The following is a 22,228-nucleotide window of genomic DNA, read 5'->3' on the forward strand; positions in this document are numbered from 1 at the left end:
CAGCTTATGAGTTATAATACTGCACAGAACTCCCATTGCCACATGTGGACAGTTAATGGATGTAATAAACCCAAAGTATGAGATAGGTATCAGCTCTTTGTGCACTCAGAGGGCAAATAAAGAAAGTTAGAAGACAATGAATGTCATAATTCTAAAGGGTAATTCAAGGTAGTGACATGTTTGATCACATCTAATGAGTTCAGGTTCTGACTATGTTAGGAACATTTCTTTCCATACCAATATGATTATGTGGCGCTTTTGTGAATGCTTATACTAAGTCTGTGCCACGTTATCCATAAAAACGATGCCAAAACTTCCAATAAAACCTGGTTTTTAACATCTTTTGAATTCATACTAAGTCTAGCTTGAGTAATTTTTTTCTTTGTATACCACTTGGTATTACTATAAGTAAACTGTTACTAGACTATCTTTCAGATTACCTTTGACGATGCTGTGTCCCAAACATATATCCTAGTACTGTTACTCATACTATTACTATAAATATATTCAACATTCTGAGAAGACAATTCAGAATGATTAATTCAAAATCCTGCTTAAAAATTCATTTCATATATGTAAAATTAAAAGACTGAAAACAAAATAAGGGTTCCTGAAATTACACACATGCATACACTCTGAGTACTCCGGTTATGGCTGTGGAGTTAAAAAGTTGTTATTAAATAAATTTTGTGGCTCTTAATAACTCAAAGCAGATTTCAAAATTCTGTTGTTAAAGAGAACAAGCTCTTGTGACAAGCAAAGAAATATTTAAAACTTGTGTTCAATTATTTTTAATTTATGCTTACCTCGGGTTTATTCATGATTGTTAGACTAAGACATACCCTGGCTCTGATTTTTTGTCTAGTTAAAAAAAATTTCCAATATAAAAACCAAGAATATTTAAAATCCTCACAGAGCAACTTCTCTACTTCTGCCAAACTATATTTGCTGTTACCAGAATTCAAGATAAGTTTTAAAAAGCTACCCTACTTTAGGATATCTGAGAGTAGGGAGGAGACCAAGGTATTCCTGTGTAAAATTAATATTTAATTGCTCAATACCCATAACTCACTGATCTATATGTTTAGATGTATACAAGCATGGATGTATGTGGTTCTTCAGTTCTTAAGTCGAACGGAATACTAAATAAAACATGAGAACTATCTCACAAGAAATTCATAACAGTATTACTTTTTTCATTTCAGTTAGAACATCTATGGTGGCACTAAGATCTCCACGGTCATGAGTCTTTTGGGCTCCCACTGCTGTCACTTCCCCTAAAGATGTTCCCATCTTGCCATCAGTATCACTGAAGTATGCATTTGGCAACCCTTCTGCATCCATAAGCAGGCATTACCCAGGGGCTGTTTCCCTAGGGCTCAGGAAGAAGAGGAAGACTCTACACATCAGTGGGTTGTGCCAGGAGTTATACTCAGAACATCAGGTTTGTGATCAGGGTCCAGTGTTGACAGCCAGAACTTCCATAATGAGCATCTCAGGGTGGTTTTTTTATATATTTCTCCTAGCACTTATTTTTATATTTCTAGATATATGATAGAGAAATAATAGATATTAATTTCAAAAGGAAAAGTAATTTTTTAAAGATTTTAAAAATTTTATAATACCAAAATTAAGGAAAATAAAGCAGGAGATTTCTCAAATATTTCCAACCTTTACAAATTTAAGCCATACTTTAAAGGAGGTAATGTTGTTGCTGCAGTAAATATATTCAATTTCAAGTTTATGATCTACTTACTGAATCTGCTGCCAAATGATTATTTGAATTGGTAAACTCTGACACCAGCTCATCAGCCACTTCATTATACGAAGTTGTTCCTTTGCGTTGAACTTTTTCACATACTTTCATTGAAAAATGCCTCAGGCCTTTTCCATTTTTATCTCCTTTTTTGCTTCTTTTGCTATAAAGGAAAAAAATGATTTTAAAGAAACCCCTCATGTTAGGAAAAATTAAATGATTTTGACTTTGAAGAAATCTATTCAGTTGTATTATTATATAATCAACTTGTTGATATCTATCTGATACCTACAATGGAGTAACAGACAAATGTACCTTTTAAATCCAATTTATACACTTCCAGAAACTTTTTTCTTTAAATGTACTCTTTAATGTCTTTCAAAATATAAATATTTGTTTTGTGTGTGGAAATTAAAAGTAATACTACTGTGAATTTCTTGTGTTCTCTAACTTCAAAGAGATGACAGAAGTTCTCACGTTTTATCTAGTATTTCATTTGACTTAAATTCTATAGTTACTTGGTGCTAAGCTTTGATCAAACATACTTTTATCTTCAATAAAACCTCGCGAGAACTTCTTGTACACAGCTCGATAAAATCTTTTTCAATAATTTTCGAATAAAATTAACAAATATAAAGAAAATACTATTTTTCATGAATAAATGTATTACATATAGAAAAGTTAAAGTTATAAAACAAAATTATGGTATCAGAAATGAGAACTGACCTATCTGTCTAGTGAATCTTATTCTCTTGTGGTTACTTTTTTTTTGGTGGGGGGGAGGGTGGCATTATACAACAGGGTAGCTGCATTTCCTCATTCTGGTTTGATCTTTCCAACATACCTAAGCAATAATAATTGTGACTTTGTCAATGATAAATGACTGCTCTGCCTATCACTAGCTGTCATTCAAAGACAAGTATTTCAATTAACCAGCAAGCATTTATAAAATGCCTGTTTCTGTAATATTTATTTTAATTAATGGTAGCTAACATGATATTGTACTTTAAAGTTTACAAAATGCTATATATATTTATATACACATACATATACACACATACACATATCTCAATCTCATTTTATTAAAGGCAGAAAGCAAAAATTACTTCAAGTAAGAATGGTTACATTTTGTTATACAAGGTATTACATGTAGGTAACTATACTCTTAAAACTGACACAATAGAAAGATATCACTGATTGTTTTTCTGGATCAGTATAATCCTACAAAATGATAATAACTTTGAAGAAAAATGTGCAAATCTGAATTAAAATTAAAAAAAAACCACTTTTACCACAAATGTAAAGTTGAAAGTTGATACTTGAATATGCTCTTTATTAATAAATGGCCCAAAGAAGCACAGACTGAATTTTAAAGAATCCAGCATATGTTCTGAAGATATGAATATAGTACCAGAGTAAAATACTATTTCCACATGAAACTGATGCTCTACAGAGTAGTAATTGTGTCTAACCTGCAGTATAGAGATTTAAGAATGATTCCACATATGGGGCGGTAAGGTGGCACAGTGAATAGAGCACTGGCCCTGGAGTCAGGAGGACCTGAGTTCAAATCCAGCCTCAGACACTCGACACAAAAATTAGCCATGTTACCTTGGGCAAGTCACTTAACTCCAACTGCCCTCCCCAAAAGCAAAAAAAAAAAAAATTTGATTCCACATGTGGTTACCTGAGCTGTTTAATCAACAACCATCAATAAGCTAGACTTAACACGAAAAGGCTGATGAGGACCACCAAGAATGACCAAATGACATGCAGTTGAGCACAATGTTTTGCACGAGACGGTCTTAATGAATGTTTGTTGAATTTATTCAACTTACAAATTCAGTTGATACAGTAGAAAGGATATTAGCAGAGGACCACGATTCAAACATCTCTAGACCTTGAACTCTGCCATTTAAACTCTTTGCCTACCCTTAGCTGTCTCAGTTGGTGCATCTGTAAAATGTGGACAATACTAACTTAGCTGCTTGGAGGCAGGAAGGCCTCTAAGGCCAGAACCTTGGTGTTCCTTCCACTTCAGACTGAGTCTGGCTTCCTTACAACTGGCATTAGTAAAACAGCAAGTAGCACATGGTATCAAGTTAGGAAACTTTAGCCTCCTCTCCATATACTGCAGTTTAGCGACGATGACTCTTCTGTAAAACATCACTGTAGCACAGAACCTTCTTCACCGTCTAAGATTCCATTAGCAAGTTCTGTCAGTCAGTAGTGTTAAGGGCTGTTAAAGGGTCCCCTGAACTTGTCTTTTCTAGTTGCTGTATTTTCCAGAAACACTGGACCCATAGCATGCAGGAATCCCTAAATATGTCAAGGACAAAGCTCACCCTGAGCTGACATAATTTCGTCTTCTTTTTTCTTTTTGGAGGGCAACTGGGGTTAAGTGACTTGCCCAAGGTCCCATGGCTAGTAAGTGTGTCAAGTGTCTAGGGACAGATTTGAACTCAGCTTCTCCTGACTCCAGGGCCAGTGCTCTATTCACTCCATCACCTAGCTGCCCCCTGACATAATTTCTTCTTGTGCCCCGAGCTGTTTCCTTGGGAAGCAAGACAGGGCGCCAGTCAGTCTGTGCCAGGCTGGGATAATGTTTGCATAGCTGGGGTGCTCTACAGAGAAGCAAACTATTCTATCTTCATAGTACAGCAGTTTCCAAGGGAAAATAATGACATTTTTGCCATCACCTTGCTCCTCCCTGTGGGAAGAGGTCTTTTCTTTCTTCCCACCTTTGCTGAACCATTCCTCCTCCCATGTCATTCCCCTTCCTGGCATCCCCTCCCTCCCTTTGTACTGCTATTATAAAAATGTAACCTTCTGTAAAAACGGGGAACCCTTGGAGTTCCACATTCATGTTCATTTCTCTTGTAATAAATCTGGTTTCCACATACTGCCTGTTGACAGTTGATATGTAGGAAAATGCTACTTGAGTCCCCCAATGAGGAGGAAAAAAAGCTATCATTACAGAGTCACTTTCTCCTCTGTCCCTTACTATCCTATCATAGTGACAGGGAAAAGTAGTTGTGAACATTTTTAGAGTCTTAGACTGTATTCATGAATACACACACATACACATATTTGCAATCGGTCAATCAATCAACCAGCCCTGATAAAGTGTCTATTATGTGCTAAGCACTGTATTAGATGCTAGGGACATAAAGATAGGGGCAGCTATGTGGTGCAATGGATAGTGTGGGACCTGGAGTCAGGAAGACTCATCTCCCTGAGTTCAAATCCAACCTCAGACAGTGACTAGCTGTGTGACCCTGGGCAAGTATCTTCACCCTATTTGCCTCAGATACCTCATCTGAAAAATGAGCTGGAGAAGGAAATGGCAAACCGTTCCAGTATCTTTGCCAAGAAAACCCCAAAAGAGGTCATGAAGAGTCAGACATGACTGCAAAACAACTAAACAACAACGATATATAAAGTCAATAAATGAAATTATATCTACTTATGTCAGACAAAAAGAAAATCATAGTCAAATCTATGATTTATGGGCTTTGCAAAGTATTCTTGTATTGTGGTTTATCATGTAACAGACAAATTCTCTACTATTCAAGGACTGTGCTGTGATTGTGATTTATCTACCTTGTGACTATTAACACCTCTCCTAAAGAGACTGGCAGAAGGAAATAGAAATTAACTGTACCTGGTCATACTTTATTACTAAATAATTCTGTTAAAATATTTTCAGGAATTTTCCCAACTATTCACTACAATGAAATTCCTGAATTACTTGGTTTCATTTATCCATAGTTGTTATGGATAATTAGGCATACTAGTCTCAAAATGTAACATTTAGTGCCCTGGCATATAGAAAGGCTACGCTTAAACTGAAATTACTGCTATGCTATTAAAATATTTTCTATTTTATAATCTTTAAAATCAATTGCTTACCAGACTTAGACATGAACACTGCAGCAGTTGCCAGTGGGCCAACTAAAGCCCTCAGATATTACAATTATTCAGTTTCCTGCTGCTGGGTAAAAATGGCACCAGGAGGCTGAATGTTATTTAAAATATACAATCCTTGGAAAATGCTGTTCCAAAAGGTGTATTTTTAAGAAAGTAATTTTGCTATGAAATGTTGACTCACTCCCCTTACCATAAAATATAACATAAAAAAGTTAAGAGTATAATATAAAAAAGTTGAGTGTTGCCACAAAAGAAGTCTTTATCTAGAGATAATATTACAGAATGATGCAAAACAACATCTACAAAATCTGGCTCAGTGATGAAAAATATAAAAACAAAATCAAAGTTTGATTTGGGAAAAAATCATTTTCAGAATTTATAACTGAAAAGGAATGGTTATCACTTGTATGGCTATTTGTACATAATCTGTCCAATGCTTTATTCTAATAAAGCCTTTATTAGCACTGTGCTGGGTGGTATGGGAATGTACAACTCTAAATAATAATCTCTGCCCATACCAAGGGACGTTAAAGTTTAGCCGAGGAATTTTTTCCCAGGACATTTTAAATAAAAACATCAGATGAGATTTCTTGGGTTTGGTAGCAAAATGAGTAGTCTTGGTCTCCAAGATCTATTCAAGTTCTAAATCTCAGTCTGTGAAACAAGAAATATATAAATTTCACATGGAACAAAATTAATGAATGTTTAAATGATCAGGTTTCAGAAGAGTTCAGATTTTTAAGCAGTGGGGTATTCAAGCAATAGATTGACATAATGATATGTTTTAGGAAGATTAACCTGGTAGCAATATATGGGATGGGAAAGACGGAAAATGATTAGAGAAGAAGCCAGTTTTTAATAATTATCCAACAACTGAGACCTCAAGACTAGAACAGCAGTAGTGGGAATAAAGAAGTCACACAGGAGACATATTGGAATGTTTGGGATTTGATGATTTACTGAATAAGGTTCAGGAGGTAAAAGTAAATGACTAAGCCAAAAATTTCTCTTTCAGTTTTAAGTTGGGTGATTAGAATAATGTTAGTACCACTGACAATGGGAAACAGTTTAGGAGAGAGGATAATTACTGTAGTTTTTAAATATATTGAATTTAAACTGTCAGCAAAGTATTTAAACTGAAACTTTATACCACTGAAGACACACAACTTGGGCTCAAGTGGGAGGTGAGATAAATTTAAGTATCCCCAAAAGCTAATCATTACCTTATTAAAATACAAAGGACTAGGGGCAGCCAGGTGGCTCAGTGAGTAAGAGCACCGGCTCCAGTGTCGGGATGACCTGGGGATCAAGTCTGGGCTCAGATACTTAGCACCACACCCAGAAATAACTGGCCGTGTAACCTTGAGCAAGTTACTTAACCCCAATTGCTTTTTTTAAAAAAAAAAGTTTAAAATAGAAAGGACTACTTGATAGGAAGTGTGGACAAAAGTGTAAGATTAAAATTTTAGCCACATCTAACAAATTTCCATGTATCTAACAGAGCTCTCTAGACATATGCAATCTAGAACTTCCAAGTAAACACCTAAGTGACAAGGTGGGAAGAAACATCTGGGGAATTTTAGCCATTATTTCAGCTTGAGAGAAGGAATTCTAGTTGCTAAGAGGAACTCCAAGCTATAATCCCCTTCCTAGGAAAGCATCTCTGCTTTATTTCAAAATTCCCTGGAAACCCACTGAGAATCATGAGCCCACTGAAGTAACAGTGGGATTCGGAGCTCTTTTGTCTGTAAGGTCTCTTCTACCCAGTCACGTGATTAGAGGGAATACATGTCCTTTGCTCATAAAAATCAGACACATACAAGATTGATAAAACATTAAAGATGAAAGAGGCCTAGGAAATTGTTTGACCTGACCCATTCTATAGAAAAGGAAAGCTAAGACCAGAGAGATTAGGAGCCTTCCCAAAGAATACTCAACTAGTTTTTCAACGGGTTTGTTCATGCTTAAGCACACTGTGGTATAGTGGAAAGCATGTTAGACTGAAAGGAAACTTTGGTTCAAAGTCATCAACTACACATCTGTTTCTTAGCAGTAACACTGAAATGTCTTTCTCCTCAACTGAGTCCCAAATATGGTAAGACTGTTAAGAATTCCCCAAGTACTAAAGCTGTTTTTATATGTATAAGGTGGTCTGTCCCTTCACCAACAGTAAAATTGGTGAGAAAAAGACAACAAAGAGAACAAGCTAACATTCACAACCTCAAAAAGAGGTTTCTTCATTTTGAAATATTAGATGTAACTCTGACGTCTTGTGCTTTCCAATAGCTGTCCACTATAAGTGAACAAAAATTTACTGCAATAAATTGTAAGTTTAAATTTATTCACCATAGGGGCAGCTAGGTGGCGCAGTGAACAGAACACTGGCCCTGAAGTCAGGAGGACCTGAGTTCAAATCCGACCTCAGACATTTGACACACTTACTAGCCATGTGACTTTGGGCAACTCAACCCCAATTCCCCTCCAAAAAGCATAAAAAATTTTTTTTTATTCACTATGCTTATGCTACATAAGCAATATAAAATCACAATCTCATTTAGACAACTTCAGAACAAATGATAATAACATTAAATAAAATGCAAAGAGCACCTTTTGCCATCACTTTTTACACAATTGGTTAACTGGTCCTCTCTGTAAGCAGCTACAACTCCTGTTGCTATGCTGAGTTGAGCAGAACTGAGGAGGCCACTAATGAAAGCTCATGGAACTTAGAGGTTACCACAGGTCTAAATGTCTTGTTATAAAAATTAAGATTTCTGGAAAAGGGGGCAATTAGGCAGCACAGTGAATAGAGCACCAGCCCTGGAGTCAGGAGGACCTGAGTTCAAATTCGGCCTCAGACACTTAACACAAAAAACTACCCTTGTGACCCTGGTCAAGTCACTTAACCCCAATTGCCCTACCTTAGCCCCCTCCAAAAAAAAAAAAAAGATTTCTGGAAAACACAGATTAGTAGGTTTTTTTTTTTAATTCCAAATTTGTAATATAATTCTTTAAGTATTTCTTGTACTGAAACAACGAACCATCATAGCATTTCCCCTCAAATAATACGATGATTTAAAGACTGATCCCTACCCTCAAAAGTGTAAAAGTTGAAAGAAAATTGGGAATGGAAAATTCTATAGGTACTTTATATGACTCTGAACTGCTAAAGTATCATGCATACTACAAAAGATAATCAAAATAGTAACACAGAGATGTAAAGATGTAAAGGAATAGTAAACATAAGATGAGAAGCCAAGTCCATTCACTCCTGTAAACATTAATGACTTACTCTATGCAGAGTACTGTGCAATGTAATAAAGGCAGTACAATATTTGGATAAGATATCGTCGCTGCCCTTGTGCAGCTTACAGTATAGTAAGAGAGGAAGAAATAAATAACCTTCATGTAGAATTTTTTTGCTTTTTTAAAAATTAAATTATTTTATTAAATTAAAATGATTAATTTACTTTGAGTTTTCCATATTCACTTCCATAAGTTTTAAATTTTCTCCCCCCCCAGATGGCATGCAATCTGATGATATAGGCTCTACATATACATTCCTATTAGACATTTTCACATTAGTCATGTTGTATAGAAGAATCAGAACTAATGGGAGGAACCATGAGAAAGAAAAAACAAAAAATAGTCTGCTTCACTCTGCATTCAGATTCCATAGTTCTTCATGTAGAGTATTAACGCATTAAAGAGGTGGAAATACATTAAAGTCTCAGTGAAGGAGGTAACAAATGAAATGGGCTTCGAAGCATGTGTCCAAGAAATAGGGTGAGCAAAGACATTGAGGTGGGAAAGTGTAAGGTGAGTTCCAGGGGGTGGGACATAGTCTATGCTATGCTATATTATACGGCATGGCCAAACTCTGAGCAGGTGGAGCAGGTAGATGAGATAAGGCTAGAATGAGAGAGGTGTGGAAAATTAAATTCCTTAACTTCAAGGAATTTAAATTCCAGGCCTTAAATTCTAGGAGAATTTGAAAATCCTCTATAAGCATAACACATTATTGTAATTAAATTTTAAAATATGACTTATAATCACATAACATTGAGTTAAAAGGGACTTTAGAGACAGATAATCTAAAACAATCATCTCATTATACAAAACAGGAAATTAAGGCTCAAGGAGGTTACCATAGCTGGTAACCGAAAACCTATGTCTTCTGATCTGTCCAATGCTATTTCCATTATACAATGGTATTTCTGCCAATATATAATTTTGCTTCTAGTTTATATCCATTTCTTAGCTGATACATTAAAAAGCCTTGTTAATACAAGGAATTCAATTAGATGAAAATTTTCTTAGGAGAGATACCTTGATAAATTCAACTTAATTTTTAAAAATTTATTGTTTACTATGTTCAATGTGTCTATTAGGTGTTAGAGAATATACAAAAGATAAATGAGACATAATCTTTGCACCTAAGATACTTACAATATAATTTAGTAATAAGGGGATATGACATGTACACAAATAATTACAATATAAAATTTACAATACAAAAGTTGTCACATGTAGTGTTTAAGGATGAAATGATCATTCCAACCAGGCCAAATAGAGAGGAAAGATCAATAATCAGTTAGCATATTATGAAAATGGCAATACAATAATTTATATGTGTATATAAATTTAACTGTTTGACCCAAATAACAATGTTTTTTCATAATAAAGTCTTTAATAAATGAGAATCAATCCTTTCCACAAAGTGTTATAGTCATTAGCTATTAGTCAAAAAATATTCATTAGGGGCGGCCAGGTAGCACAGCGAGTAAGAGCACCGGCTCCAGTGTCAGGATGACCTGGAGATCGAATCCCGGGCTCAGACACTTAGCACCCACCCAGAAACACCTGGCCGTGTAACCTTGAGCAAGTTACTTAACCCCAACTGCTTAGGGGTGGCCAGGTGGCTCAGCAAGTAAGAGCACCGGCTCCAGTGTCAGGATGACCTGGAGATCGAATCCCGGGCTCAGATACTCAGCACCACACCCAGAAATAACTGGCCATGTAACCTTGAGCAAGTTACTTAACCCCCATTGCTTATAAAAAAAAATTCATTAAAAACCTACTATGTGCCAGGCAAGGAGCTCATGTCTAATAGAGGAGACAATATGCAAATAACTGTACAAACAAGCTATCTAGTAGATAAATTGAAAACAATCAACAGAGGAAAGGCCCTAGAATTAAGCAATCAGATGTATTTCCATTTTATAAAACTGCTTTTGTGCAATTTTATAATTTAGTAGACCTTTTTTAAACTACCTTTAGCTTAACATGGTTTTTTTTTTTTTGCTTTTTTTTAACTTAACATGTTTGTTAACGAATGCTTGTTTTGAAGTCAGAAGACTTGAGTTCAAATCTTGATTATGCCATTTCCTAGCTAGTTTTGTGACCTTGGTTCAAAAGAATCAGGTGGTTTAACTTAACTCTGACTTAAACTACTAGTGTTTCCTCCTATAAAATGAAGGAACTAGACTGAGGTCAAAGGACCCCTCCAGCTCTGATTCCACACTATGTGGAAAATATCTATTTAAACCCCATTATTCAGAAGAGGAAAATGATCTTCTGACCCCCACTGCAGTACTCTTTCTCTTGCCCTGCTGCTTCTAAAGATGGACTTGTGATTTATGATTGAGGTACAGGAGATGATGGAGCTCACTTAGTTCTCTTTTAGTAAACTGTACTGTCTTTGGTAAGCAGAAGTGTTGGTGGCTTTAAAGTCTTATCCACAAATTCAATCCCAGTATAATCTATGGGTGTGTGTGTGCCTATGCCTGTGTGTGCTCTTGCAGAGTTAAAGTAGATAAAGGGAACCTCACAAACCAGGTCCTCTGTAAAATCCTACCACCTAATGTGTCACTTTGAAAAACAAGAGTGTACATACAATGTACATGCTGCAAACAAACTCATGAAGACTCTGGATTGTACTTCTATAGCATTTGTAAAGAATAGTTTTCAGGTTCTGTTAAAACTGGATTTTATCTGCTGTAAAATTACAATCTGGGGCTAAACCAGAAAGGTTTATTCTAATAACAATTGACTGAACTAGCTTTCCTAGAGACGACTGTAGTTAGACAGAGGGGCTTATTTACCAAGGTTATGTACAATAAAAGTCCTAACCATTACTCTATTATAATAGTGGAATAAGCATATTCTAGAAGACCAATATGGAAATGCAGGAGTAAGAAAGAAGGGTCACAGTGCCTTCGATTCAATAACCTCATTTACAGTAGTAAAATGGGCAATGACTAGAAAAGCAGGGTAGCTTAGTGGACAGAATACTGGTCCTAAAACCAAGAAAAAGACCTGAGCTCAAATCTAGCCCCAGAAACTGTGATGCTGGGCAAGTAACTTAACCTCTGCTTGATTCAGTTTTCTCATTTGTAAACTGGAGATAATAACAGCACCCATCTCCCTGGGTTGTTGTGAGGACCAAATGAGCTATCTGTAAAGCTCTTTCAAAGCCTTAAAGCACTATATAAATGTTAGCCATTGGCTATTCATAGTTTTCTTATACCTTTCCCCCCGTTCGTGATCGATTCTGATCTCCCTGCTTGGCATATTTTCCCTGGCTCTTCCCCAAGGCTGGGGGGAACATCTCGTCTTCTTCATCTGCACCCTCTGGCTTTCCTGGATTCCCTCAAGTCTCAGCTAAGACCCGCCTTCTGTAAGAAACCCCACCCAGTGCTCCTTCCTTTAGCTTAGGCTGTCTGTTTCTGGTGGGTGGGCTGGGAGCTCCTAGAGAGCACCAAAAGCTTACTGCCTTCATATTCCCAGTGTTTAGCAAAGTGTCTGGCACATGGGAGATGCCCAGTAAATGATTGTTGACTTGACTTATGTTTAGAGGAACTCTCCTTCCTCTTTTTATAAGACTATAGTGTTAGAAAGTACAGCCTGAATTGAACAAGGGCATCCATGTTAGAAGCAAACATCATTTAACCAACTACATTAGCTTCTTTCTTATCCAACTTCCAAAACATGACTAAGGAACAGTAAAGAATAAAAAAAAATTTAAAATGCCACTAAACACCAAAATAGAAGTCAAAGCCTCTGCATGAAAGATCTTTATCATTTACTCAATAGGAAGTCCTTTAGGTTTTCATTCGTCAACAATTTACTATTTACTTTAGAAATAAATGTATAATAAGGACATTTTTCTAATATCTCAGACAACATTAAGTGCCACGATGAGAAATGTGGCAAGGACTTCCTACACTGACAGCAGGAAGAAGTCATAGCTGACAGCAAGGAAAAACCCCCCTCCAAAAAAATCCCAGCAAAAACAAAAACCCTAAAGAAAGTAGCTATAAAAACTCAAAAAGCATATCATCAGATATGATTTAGAGTATGAACCAACCACCCTAGGCATCCCAATCGCCTCACAGAATATATACTTTTTTTTCCCTTGCTTTTTTGGAGGGCAATTGGGGTTAAGTCACTTGACCAAAGTCACAGGGCTAGTTTTTGTGTTAAGTGTCTGAGGCCAGATTTGAACTCAGGTCCTCCTGACTGCAGGGCCAGTGCTCTATTCACTGTGCCACCTAGCCGCCCCCACAGAATATATACTATTACAGAACAATACCATAAAGATGAAATGTCCAGCACCACACCATGCCTTAGATATAGTAGATACCATAAATATTCATGGAATCCAAGTGTATAATGATAATCCTGAGAAATCAAGAAAAGATCAAATTATATTTCATAATTCTTTAAAAAGAAGTATAATGGAGGTAGGCTAAGGGGCTCAGTATACAAAGCACTAGCCCTGGAGTTAGGAAGATCTGAGTTCACCTCAGACACCTACTATCTATGTGACCCTGGGCAAATCACTGAACCTCTGTTTGCTTTAATCCACTGTGGAAGGAAATGGCAAACCACTCCAGTATCTTTGCCAAGAAAACCCCATGGACAGTATGGTTCATGGGGTCACGAAGAGTTGGACACAACTGAATGACGGAACAACAAGAAGCAAAATAGAATTTGGGAAAAATTTCTACCAAAAAGATTTACTGCCTTGCCGTTTCAAATATCTAAAAAATGTACATGCAGAATACCAAAAGAGGAATATATTATACCTATTTTGTATATTTAATAGTCAATTTTCTCAAATCTAGAAGAACATACCTACTGTTAATGGTTCTCTGTAAAAGAAACAATACTAGCTCACACCTACATGGCAATGTGTGGCCTAGGACGTGCTTTCTTCACAGCTGTGAGGCAGGCAGAAGAAGTGTTCTTAACCTCATTTTAGAGGTGAGGAAGATAATTCAATGGCTCCCCCAAGACGGCACAGCCAGCCCCGGACAGGACCAGGGTCTGAGCCAAGATGTGGCTGAGCTCTGAGTTGAATGACAATTCTGCTGCCTGGTGGAATGAATGTATTCAGAGAGGAAAGCAGGCCACTCAGTATAGAAAGCAGCAACAGTGGAAACAAGATAGGCTAAGGAGGTGGAGCTCAGCTCTACCCTTAGTTTTAGCTTCTGGAGTCTAGACTGGGGTACATCCTGGGCTCCCAACTCTCTACACTAAGTATTCCACTACACTTTTACTCACCTTTCTGAAAAACCAGTGTCTATAAACTCTCTAGCACGTTTTCGATCCCTAAGGGAAAAAAGAGATAATATTTTAAAAGAATAAAAAAAATCACCTGATTCTTTTGAACCAAAGTAAATGTAACATGTATAGCTATAAATGACCTAAGTTTGATAGAGGATTTATTTTGTCCTTGTATCACTCCAGATTTCATTTAAACGGATAAGGTAAATAAACACTAAGACAAACGAAATACATAAACCAAAGAAGAACTGAAAGGGAAGTATCTGAATGACTACCTTTCTTCAAAATTTAGTATGTAAGAGTACTATAAAAGAAAAAAATTTAACTGTTATGGGAATACTACGCTATATGAGTCAAGAAATTTCTAATTAATGAGCTCACAGGTTGAAACAGGCTTGGTAAATCTTTGGGAAGTCATAATCTTTTGACTCAGCCAGGGGGTGGGAAACCTGTGGCCTGGAGGCTACATGTGGCCCTCTAGGTCCTCAAGGGCAGCCCTTTGAATCCAAACTTCACAAACAATCCTCAATAAAAGGATTTGTTCTGTAAAACTTGGACCCAATCAAAAGGCTGAACACCCAAGCACCTGGAATGCCACATGTGGCTTTGAGGCCGCAGGCTCCCCACTCCTGATCAGCTCCTCACACAACAGTACTGAGTGAACCTCAGGGAATCACTCCTATGTGGCAGATGATGGAGAGCCCCTGTCTAGGCCTGTCAGACATGAATGATGTGTCTACTCTTCTCCCAAGTCTGACACTTACACTCTAGTACAAAATAAAAACCACCTAGTGAGTATTTAATCAGGGAATTGGAAAACAAAACTTTTTCTAGTTTTCAGGGGACATGAAAATAAGCATTTGGCCATTTTAAATAATAAAAACTTTAAGCTCCAAATCTAAACTATCAAATGTTTCCCCTAATGTAAGAGGAATGGTTTCAACTGTCTAACGTACTGACCATATATCTAAAAATTCATCATAAAGGAAACTTTTTTGCTATTTAAAAAAAACATATATTGATGCCTTAAACACAAACATGCTTCCCTCACAGCATGCCCACTCTCATCCACCCTTCTCACAAGAAAAAAAGAGTTCATAAAAATCAAGCCACCAAGCATTAAGTTGTGAATATCTGTACTTGCAAGCCCCCCTCCTCCCCATCATCTGTCCTATGAAACCAGCACTAGTTTAACCAACTATGAATTTGTCTGTTAAAGGGAACTTTAAAAAGTAAGCTTAGGGGCAGTTAGGTAGCACAGTGAAAAGAGCATTGGCCCTGGAGTCAGGAGTACCTGGGTTCAAGTATGACCTCAGACACTCTACATTTACTAGCCTGGGCAAGCTACTTAACCCTCACTGCCCCCCCCCCCCCCCACTCCACCAAAAGCTGTATTAAAAAAAAAAAAACTTCAGTATAAGATAAAAAAATAACAGAAACCTCACATTTATAAGAGGTCTACAGCATTATTAGTATTATTTCATTAATACAAATAAATGTCTGAAGCAAATACTTTATTCAAATAATGTTTATCAAGTTCTTATTATGTAATAAGCCGTACTAGAGCCATCCAAGGTAAATGGATGACAGGGCTAGAAGTGGAATTATCCATTAGGAATCGACAAGAACTGAATTCTGTTCCATTTCTTTATCCTTTTGAATTCTGAAGAAGGGAGAATGAGTATGGGCAGTGATACGAAAGATTTTGCCTTTTTACACATGAGAAAATATTGTAGTTTTTGTTTCATTTCTGAATTTATGATATGATAAATACTGACAGATGCCAAGGTCTTAAAAAACTCCCACCAATAACCAGGGTAGCCTTCTTGAGAAGTTTACTTCAATCAACCTGTCTTTCTAATTCCTTTTTCAGTTGCTCTGACTTGCACAAAGCAGTGTTCAGAGCACCAGACTGGAGTCCAGAGTCCAAACCCCAGCTCTGGAACAAAGATTACTCTCCTCTTCTTGGTAACTGTTCACTTTCAGAGACAGAAAAATTATTTCAGTATAACACTCTGGGTGATTCCCTATTTACTAATCAGGAAATATTAGGATGAAGTATGACAGGCTCTTGTATTAACATAAACACACTCACACCCTTTTGTCTTTCGCTGTAAAGAAGTGGAAGGGAGAGAGTCTCAGAAGCCTACATATAAAGGAAATTCTGAGCAAAATCACCTAGGTATGTTGTGGCACATTTTGCTTAAAAGGTTTTAAAGGAGTAATGATTCCAATGGAACATGATTCTTGGATTTGTAGCCACTAAAGAGACATAAGGCAATACAAGAAGATAAGAATGCACAAAGAAAAGTCAGACCTGTAATTTCAACAAAAAGCTAAAAAATTAAATTGATAAGTGACCCTTCCCCCTCCCCACAAATCAAAACAAACAAAAGGAAGGTCTTACCCTGGAACCCAGCCAGTGGCTTCTGTCACATGTGTCTGAGTGACCATTGCTGGTGCAGGGCTATAAGGATTCCCGATCAGAACACTCCCAGAACTGGCTAGTCTTTGTGGTGTGCTTATAATCTATAAATGTTAAAGAACAAAAACAGGAAAAATTCTTAAATACAGAAAAGAGTCTAAATAAAACCATGTCACTAAGGTGCATGAATATTAAAACACATGATAAAGGCAACACAGACCCTGAATCACATTCATATAAACTGGGTTAAAATTCCAGTTTAAACAACTTAGCTACAATTTTGGAAGATTAAACATGTTATAAAAATCAGAAATATGAAAACCTTTCATGTGGTAATTGTACAATATGACTGCTGCACAAGGTGATTTACCGAAGCTAGTTTATATAATATTGGAGCTTCATATATACAATGTTTGGTGCTTTAAAAAAACTTTTCAACATGAAAGTTAGAGAAGTTTTGTAAAAACTACCCAGATCCAAGTAACAAGAGATGAGGAAAATCAACATAAAAATAAAGTTTAAAACACAGTATAAAACTAATAAAATTGAAATAATGAGAAAGAAATTCAGGAATTTCAAATTAATTCTTAATGATGAGGAAATAGTAGCAGATGTCCAGGTACCTGGAGTTCTATGTGAACCCTACTCCTCAGTTGTCAAGCGACAAATCTTTCCTATTTGGCTATTTTATTTTATACAATAGTCTGAATTTCCTTCTGTCAGCTTTCTCTCACCAATCAGTATTTCTCTCCTAGTTTTTAAAATTCTCATCACTTTTATTCTGTCTGCTTTAGCAAATCAAATCTGTTTTATCATCCCTTATAGTTTTCCATTTTCTACAAAGGGTGTAATTTCTCAGTTCTTTTCATCTCATTTTTCACAAATCTAATTCTTCATCCAAATTTTGGTTTACAATCAATCTTTTCATCAAGATTTTCTACAATACTAATTTCCTTGTGCAAATAATCTAAACATAGAGGCAGCATGTTATATTGTAAGAAAACTTATGAGAATTAGGAACCCTGGTTTTAAGCTCTTACTCTTAACTTTGATTCTACTAGCAGGGGGACTTTGAATGGGTCACTTAATCTTTCTAGGCTGTTTTCTGATTTTAAAATAAGGATAATGATGATACCTCTCATCAGTGGTCTATGCAAGCACTCTGTAAATCATAAAGCAGCACAGAAATTTCAGCTGTTAACTTAACATGAGCTACCTTGCTTCCTTTAACCATTTAAACACTTCTTAAAACATTCAATGTTTGAGTGGCTCAGGGATGCAAGTTAAGTAACTGGATTTCTCAAGCTGTGGGGGTAAGAAATGGATAAAAAAAATGGATGAAGGGATATTTGTTAGAGAGGCATTATTGTGGTACAATAGAAAGAACACTGCATTGGGATCAGAGAACATGGGGCTGAGCAAAGTCAACTCTTCCAATTTTGAGCCCTGTGAATTTAGAGCAAGTCAGAATCTCTTTGTGCTTCCTTCTCCCCCTCTGCAAAGTGAGGTTAACAGCACTTGTCTCCAACTATCTCATGGAGCTATTGTGAGGACCAAATACGATAAGGATACTATCTCATGGATACAGTACTTTTCTAACAGGTGTGATACAAGTGTTATTGTTCCCATTTTACAGATGATAAGAGCTGACTGCCAGAGACATGAAGTAAAGTGATACAGAGCTGCCATGTGGCAAAGCTAGAACTGGATTCATCAACATTTGCTCACATGTAAAAAAAAAAAAGAATTCTTGGCACCACAAGCTGGGAGAAATTGCAGTTATATTGAATTTCAAAAGGAAAAGTAAACTTGGTAAGGTTTTTTTTTTTTTTAATCTAGAACACTTGAAATTAGAGGAAGGAAAGAAGTCAAGAGATTCATCAATTACAGGAGACAATGTTGTGGTATTAACTACATTCAATGACAAATTCATGATTTACTCATGAAGACTGTTGCTATATAACTTCTAGAACTACTGTGCTTACTCACTGGCCACTTCAATATACAAAATTAAAGTAGAATCTTCAAAGCAAAAATAATTAATTAATTATTATTATTTATTTACTTATTTTTTAAGCAATTGGGGTTAAGTGACTTGCTCAAGGTTACACAGCCAGTTATTTCTGGGTGTGGTGCTGAGTGTCTGAGCCCGGTTTTGATCCCAGGCTATCCCGACTCTGGGGCCGGTGCTCTTACTCGCTGTGCTACCTGGCTGCCCCCAGCAAAAATAATTATGATAGCTAACATTTATAAGGTATATTTTAAGTGTCTTAAGAGAAATATTCTTTTGATAGGATCTTCACAACAATCCTGTGAGATAAGAGTTAATCTTGGTGCCTCTAGGTGGTTCAGAGGACAGAGTGACAGACCTAGAGACAGGAAGACCCAAGTTCAAATGCAGCCTCAGACATAAGCTGTGTTTGACCCTGGGCAAGTCACTTAACCCTGTTTGCCTCATCTGTAAAATGAGCTAGAGAGGGAAATGGCAAACCATTCCAATACGTCTGGCAAGAAAACCCCAAACGAGGTCATAAAGAATCAAACACTACTGGACAACAACAACAAAAGTGCTAGTCTTGTCCTCATTTGACAGACAAAGAAACTGAGGGTGACTTTCCCAGGTCATAAAACTAGTTAATGTTTGAGGCAGAATTCAAACTTAGATCTTCCAGACTCCAAATCCACCGTTGTATCCACTATGCCATGGCAGCTACATGGATAATACAGTGGATACGGGAGGGTGGACTTGCAGGTCAGGAAAACCCTGTTCAAATCCTACCTCAGATTCCTGTACTCTAGGCTCATCACTTATCTGCCTCAGGCTCCTCACCCGTAAAATCAGTGTAACAACAGCACCTACCTCACAGAACGGCTAGAACACATCAAGAGCTTGCCAATCTTAAGTCATTATGGAGACGCAGCCTTTATTATTATAGAAATATAAAGTCTAATTATTACAAGTGTTGTTTAATTTAACAATCATTTAGCCTTCCTAATCACTGACCTTGGTCCTTCCCCACCAACAGAACTATCAGCAGCCCAGGAGAACAGCGGAGCTATTCAAAGAGTTAACAGAAGAGGGCTTAAGACAAAGAGCCTGTGCCCCTGCCATGGGCCAGACTTGTCTGCACTGATGCCCACAATAACTGTCCAAGAGCAGGAAAGGCAGTGCAGATGGGATAGGCCAGAAGAACTGCATGGACATTTCATTATCTTTCATAAGTCTTTTCTCTGCTGTAAGCTCAAGTGGCTTCCTGCACTGGCATCCTCTTTCACTTAAAACAGCAGGTAGTAGATAAGCAGCGGCCTCTCAGGCATGGGACATCATGCAGATACTGAAGGGGTAAGTCATTGATTCAGTCCTATAGTGCTCCTCCTTCCAGGGGACTCTGGAGGATCCCAAACTCAGACTCTTCCAATAAGAGAAGTACTAATGTGGAAAAAAGGCCTCCTGTCTGTCTCTCTGTCTCTCTCTCTCTCTTTGGGACAATCTCTTAGCAACTGAGTTTATACAGACACCATTTACCTAAAATAGTAGAGAGAACCTTTGCAACAAATACCAGTGCCTCGTCCTGACTCTGGAAGCTCTTCCTCATCTAGCTCCAGTCGGTAGCTTTCCAGAGGTATTCCATATAACTCCCTTTCCACCATATCACTTTCAAGACAAAGGGGAGTGCTTGTTGTTCCTTAAAGCCAGAGTGTTCTTCCTACTTGCATTGTGTTCACTCTTCATTTGTGCCTCTTAGACACCAAATCCTCTTTCAAGGCTTGACTCCACCTGGAGGCTCTTCTTGGCTCTTCTAACTGCTACTAACCTCTTCCTTCTCAAACCATCTTCTGTTTGTTTACTTGTCTGTCTCCTGGTAAAATGTGAACTTCCTGAAGAACAACTATTTTCATTTTTGCTTTTGTGTCCCTAGAACCCATCAGAGTGACAACTGTTTCATTCACTACAAATGAAAGTCGCTATGCATGTAAACAGGGATTGCCAAAACCTGAAACAAGCATCACATGTGCACACACAGCTTTAACAAAAATATGTAACGAAACAAGATATGTATTTAAGAAAAACTCATATGGAATACAGGAGTCTGTCAGAGAAGTTATTTATGACAGCTCTTACAAAAGAGAAGGAAAGGAAAGAAGAGGAGAGAGCAAAAGAGGGAGGGAGAGGAAGGAGAAGGGAAGAAGGGAAGGGAAATAAGAAGGAAGGAGGGAAGGAGTCAAGCACTATGTTAAACATCTTGCAAATTATATCTCATTTGATTCTTACAACAAACATGTTCCCTATTTTACAGTTGAGGCAACTGAGGAAGACAGAGGTTAAGTGACTTGCCCAGGGTAACATGGCCAGGAAGTATCTGAGGCCACATTTGAACTGGGTCTTCCTGACTTCAGGTCCAGCACTCTACCCACTGTGTCAGCTAGCTGAGACAGACACTTGCCATAATATCTCATACAGTGAAAAATGATGATCAATGATTTATCTCTAAGTGATCTTTGCCTGTTTTGCAACTACATCCTGTAACTTTAGAAGCTCTGAAAGTTCCTTTAACAGAATCATGAATGGCTACATGTATAAGCATTTTGGATTTGTTTAGCCAATAATAACTAAGGATATTATTCTATTCCACAATAGCAGGCAAGAGAATTAAATAAACTTTTATTCATTTAATGAACATTTAAAAGTGTTAGTCACCTTCCAACAGTCAATTAGTCAATAAACATGTTAGCAGAGAATCAATGCATAATCTCATGCACCTCAGCCTCAGAGGCTGCATGGAGTTCACAATCACGTGCAAACAAAAAGCTGAGCACCAATTCTCCCTCCACTTTACTCTTGGCTTGTAGCCTTTTCAAGTTAAATAATTTACCGGAGATGTGTAGCTGACTTTGATGACATTTTCCTCCTCAGTGAAGGTGGCCTATAACATCATTGAAAACATCATGCTAAAACATATGGGAGCAAGCATACAGCCCTGCTTCACTCCAATGGTAACTGGGAAAGCATGACAGCATTGGCTATTATCCAGAACCTGGGCAAGCATGCCATCATGAAAAGGACATGCAAGATTGATGAACTTTTCCAGGCAACCAAATTTCATCATGATCTTCCACAAGCCCTCATGACTGACAGTATTAAATGCCTTGGTCAGGTTGATGAATGTTCTGTACAGACCTCTGTTTTGCTTGTGGCATTTCTCCTGGAGTTGCAAACACCATATTGACTGTTCCTTAGCTCTTTCAGAAGCTACACTGGCTCTTGGATAGATGATGTCTTCCAGGTGAAGGATTAGACTATTAAGGAGGACTGGCAAGAATCTTGCCAGCAATGACTAGGAGACAGAAACCCCCACCCCATGGACTGTTACAAGAAGATCTATTTCCTTTTTCTTTATGGAGATTGAGGCATCTTTAAACTCCAGCAGAGGTAGAGAACCTGCACCCTTGATGCCACATGCAGCCTTCTAGGTCCCCAAGTACAGCCCTTTGACTGAATATAAATTTCACAGAATAAATCCCCTTAATAAAAGAATCTGTTCTGT

At 37.3% G+C, this 22,228-nt stretch overlaps 1 protein-coding gene across 16 annotated transcripts in view; it reads right to left on the reverse strand.

Moving 5' to 3' along the window:
* TFDP2 (transcription factor Dp-2) overlaps positions 1 to 22,228 on the reverse strand; it is a 172,534-nt gene that overhangs the window by 36,931 nt on the left and 113,375 nt on the right. For 14 of the 16 annotated variants that reach the window (XM_069104659.1, XM_069104657.1, XM_069104658.1 and 11 more), the window contains 3 exons: positions 16,665 to 16,786; positions 14,255 to 14,302; positions 1,757 to 1,919 (listed from right to left, as the gene is read on the reverse strand). In XM_069104659.1, coding sequence (XP_068960760.1) covers positions 1,757 to 1,919; positions 14,255 to 14,302; positions 16,665 to 16,786 — 333 coding nt within the window. The remainder of the gene's footprint in view (positions 1 to 1,756; positions 1,920 to 14,254; positions 14,303 to 16,664; positions 16,787 to 22,228) is intronic. The other 2 variants (XM_069104662.1, XM_069104661.1) reach the window with 1 other exon arrangement.

Source organism: Petaurus breviceps, unplaced genomic scaffold, assembly GCF_028583685.1.
Source record: "Petaurus breviceps papuanus isolate PSGF00001 unplaced genomic scaffold, PetGlider_PUasm1.0 688, whole genome shotgun sequence".
Taxonomy (NCBI): Eukaryota; Metazoa; Chordata; class Mammalia; order Diprotodontia; family Petauridae; genus Petaurus; species Petaurus breviceps.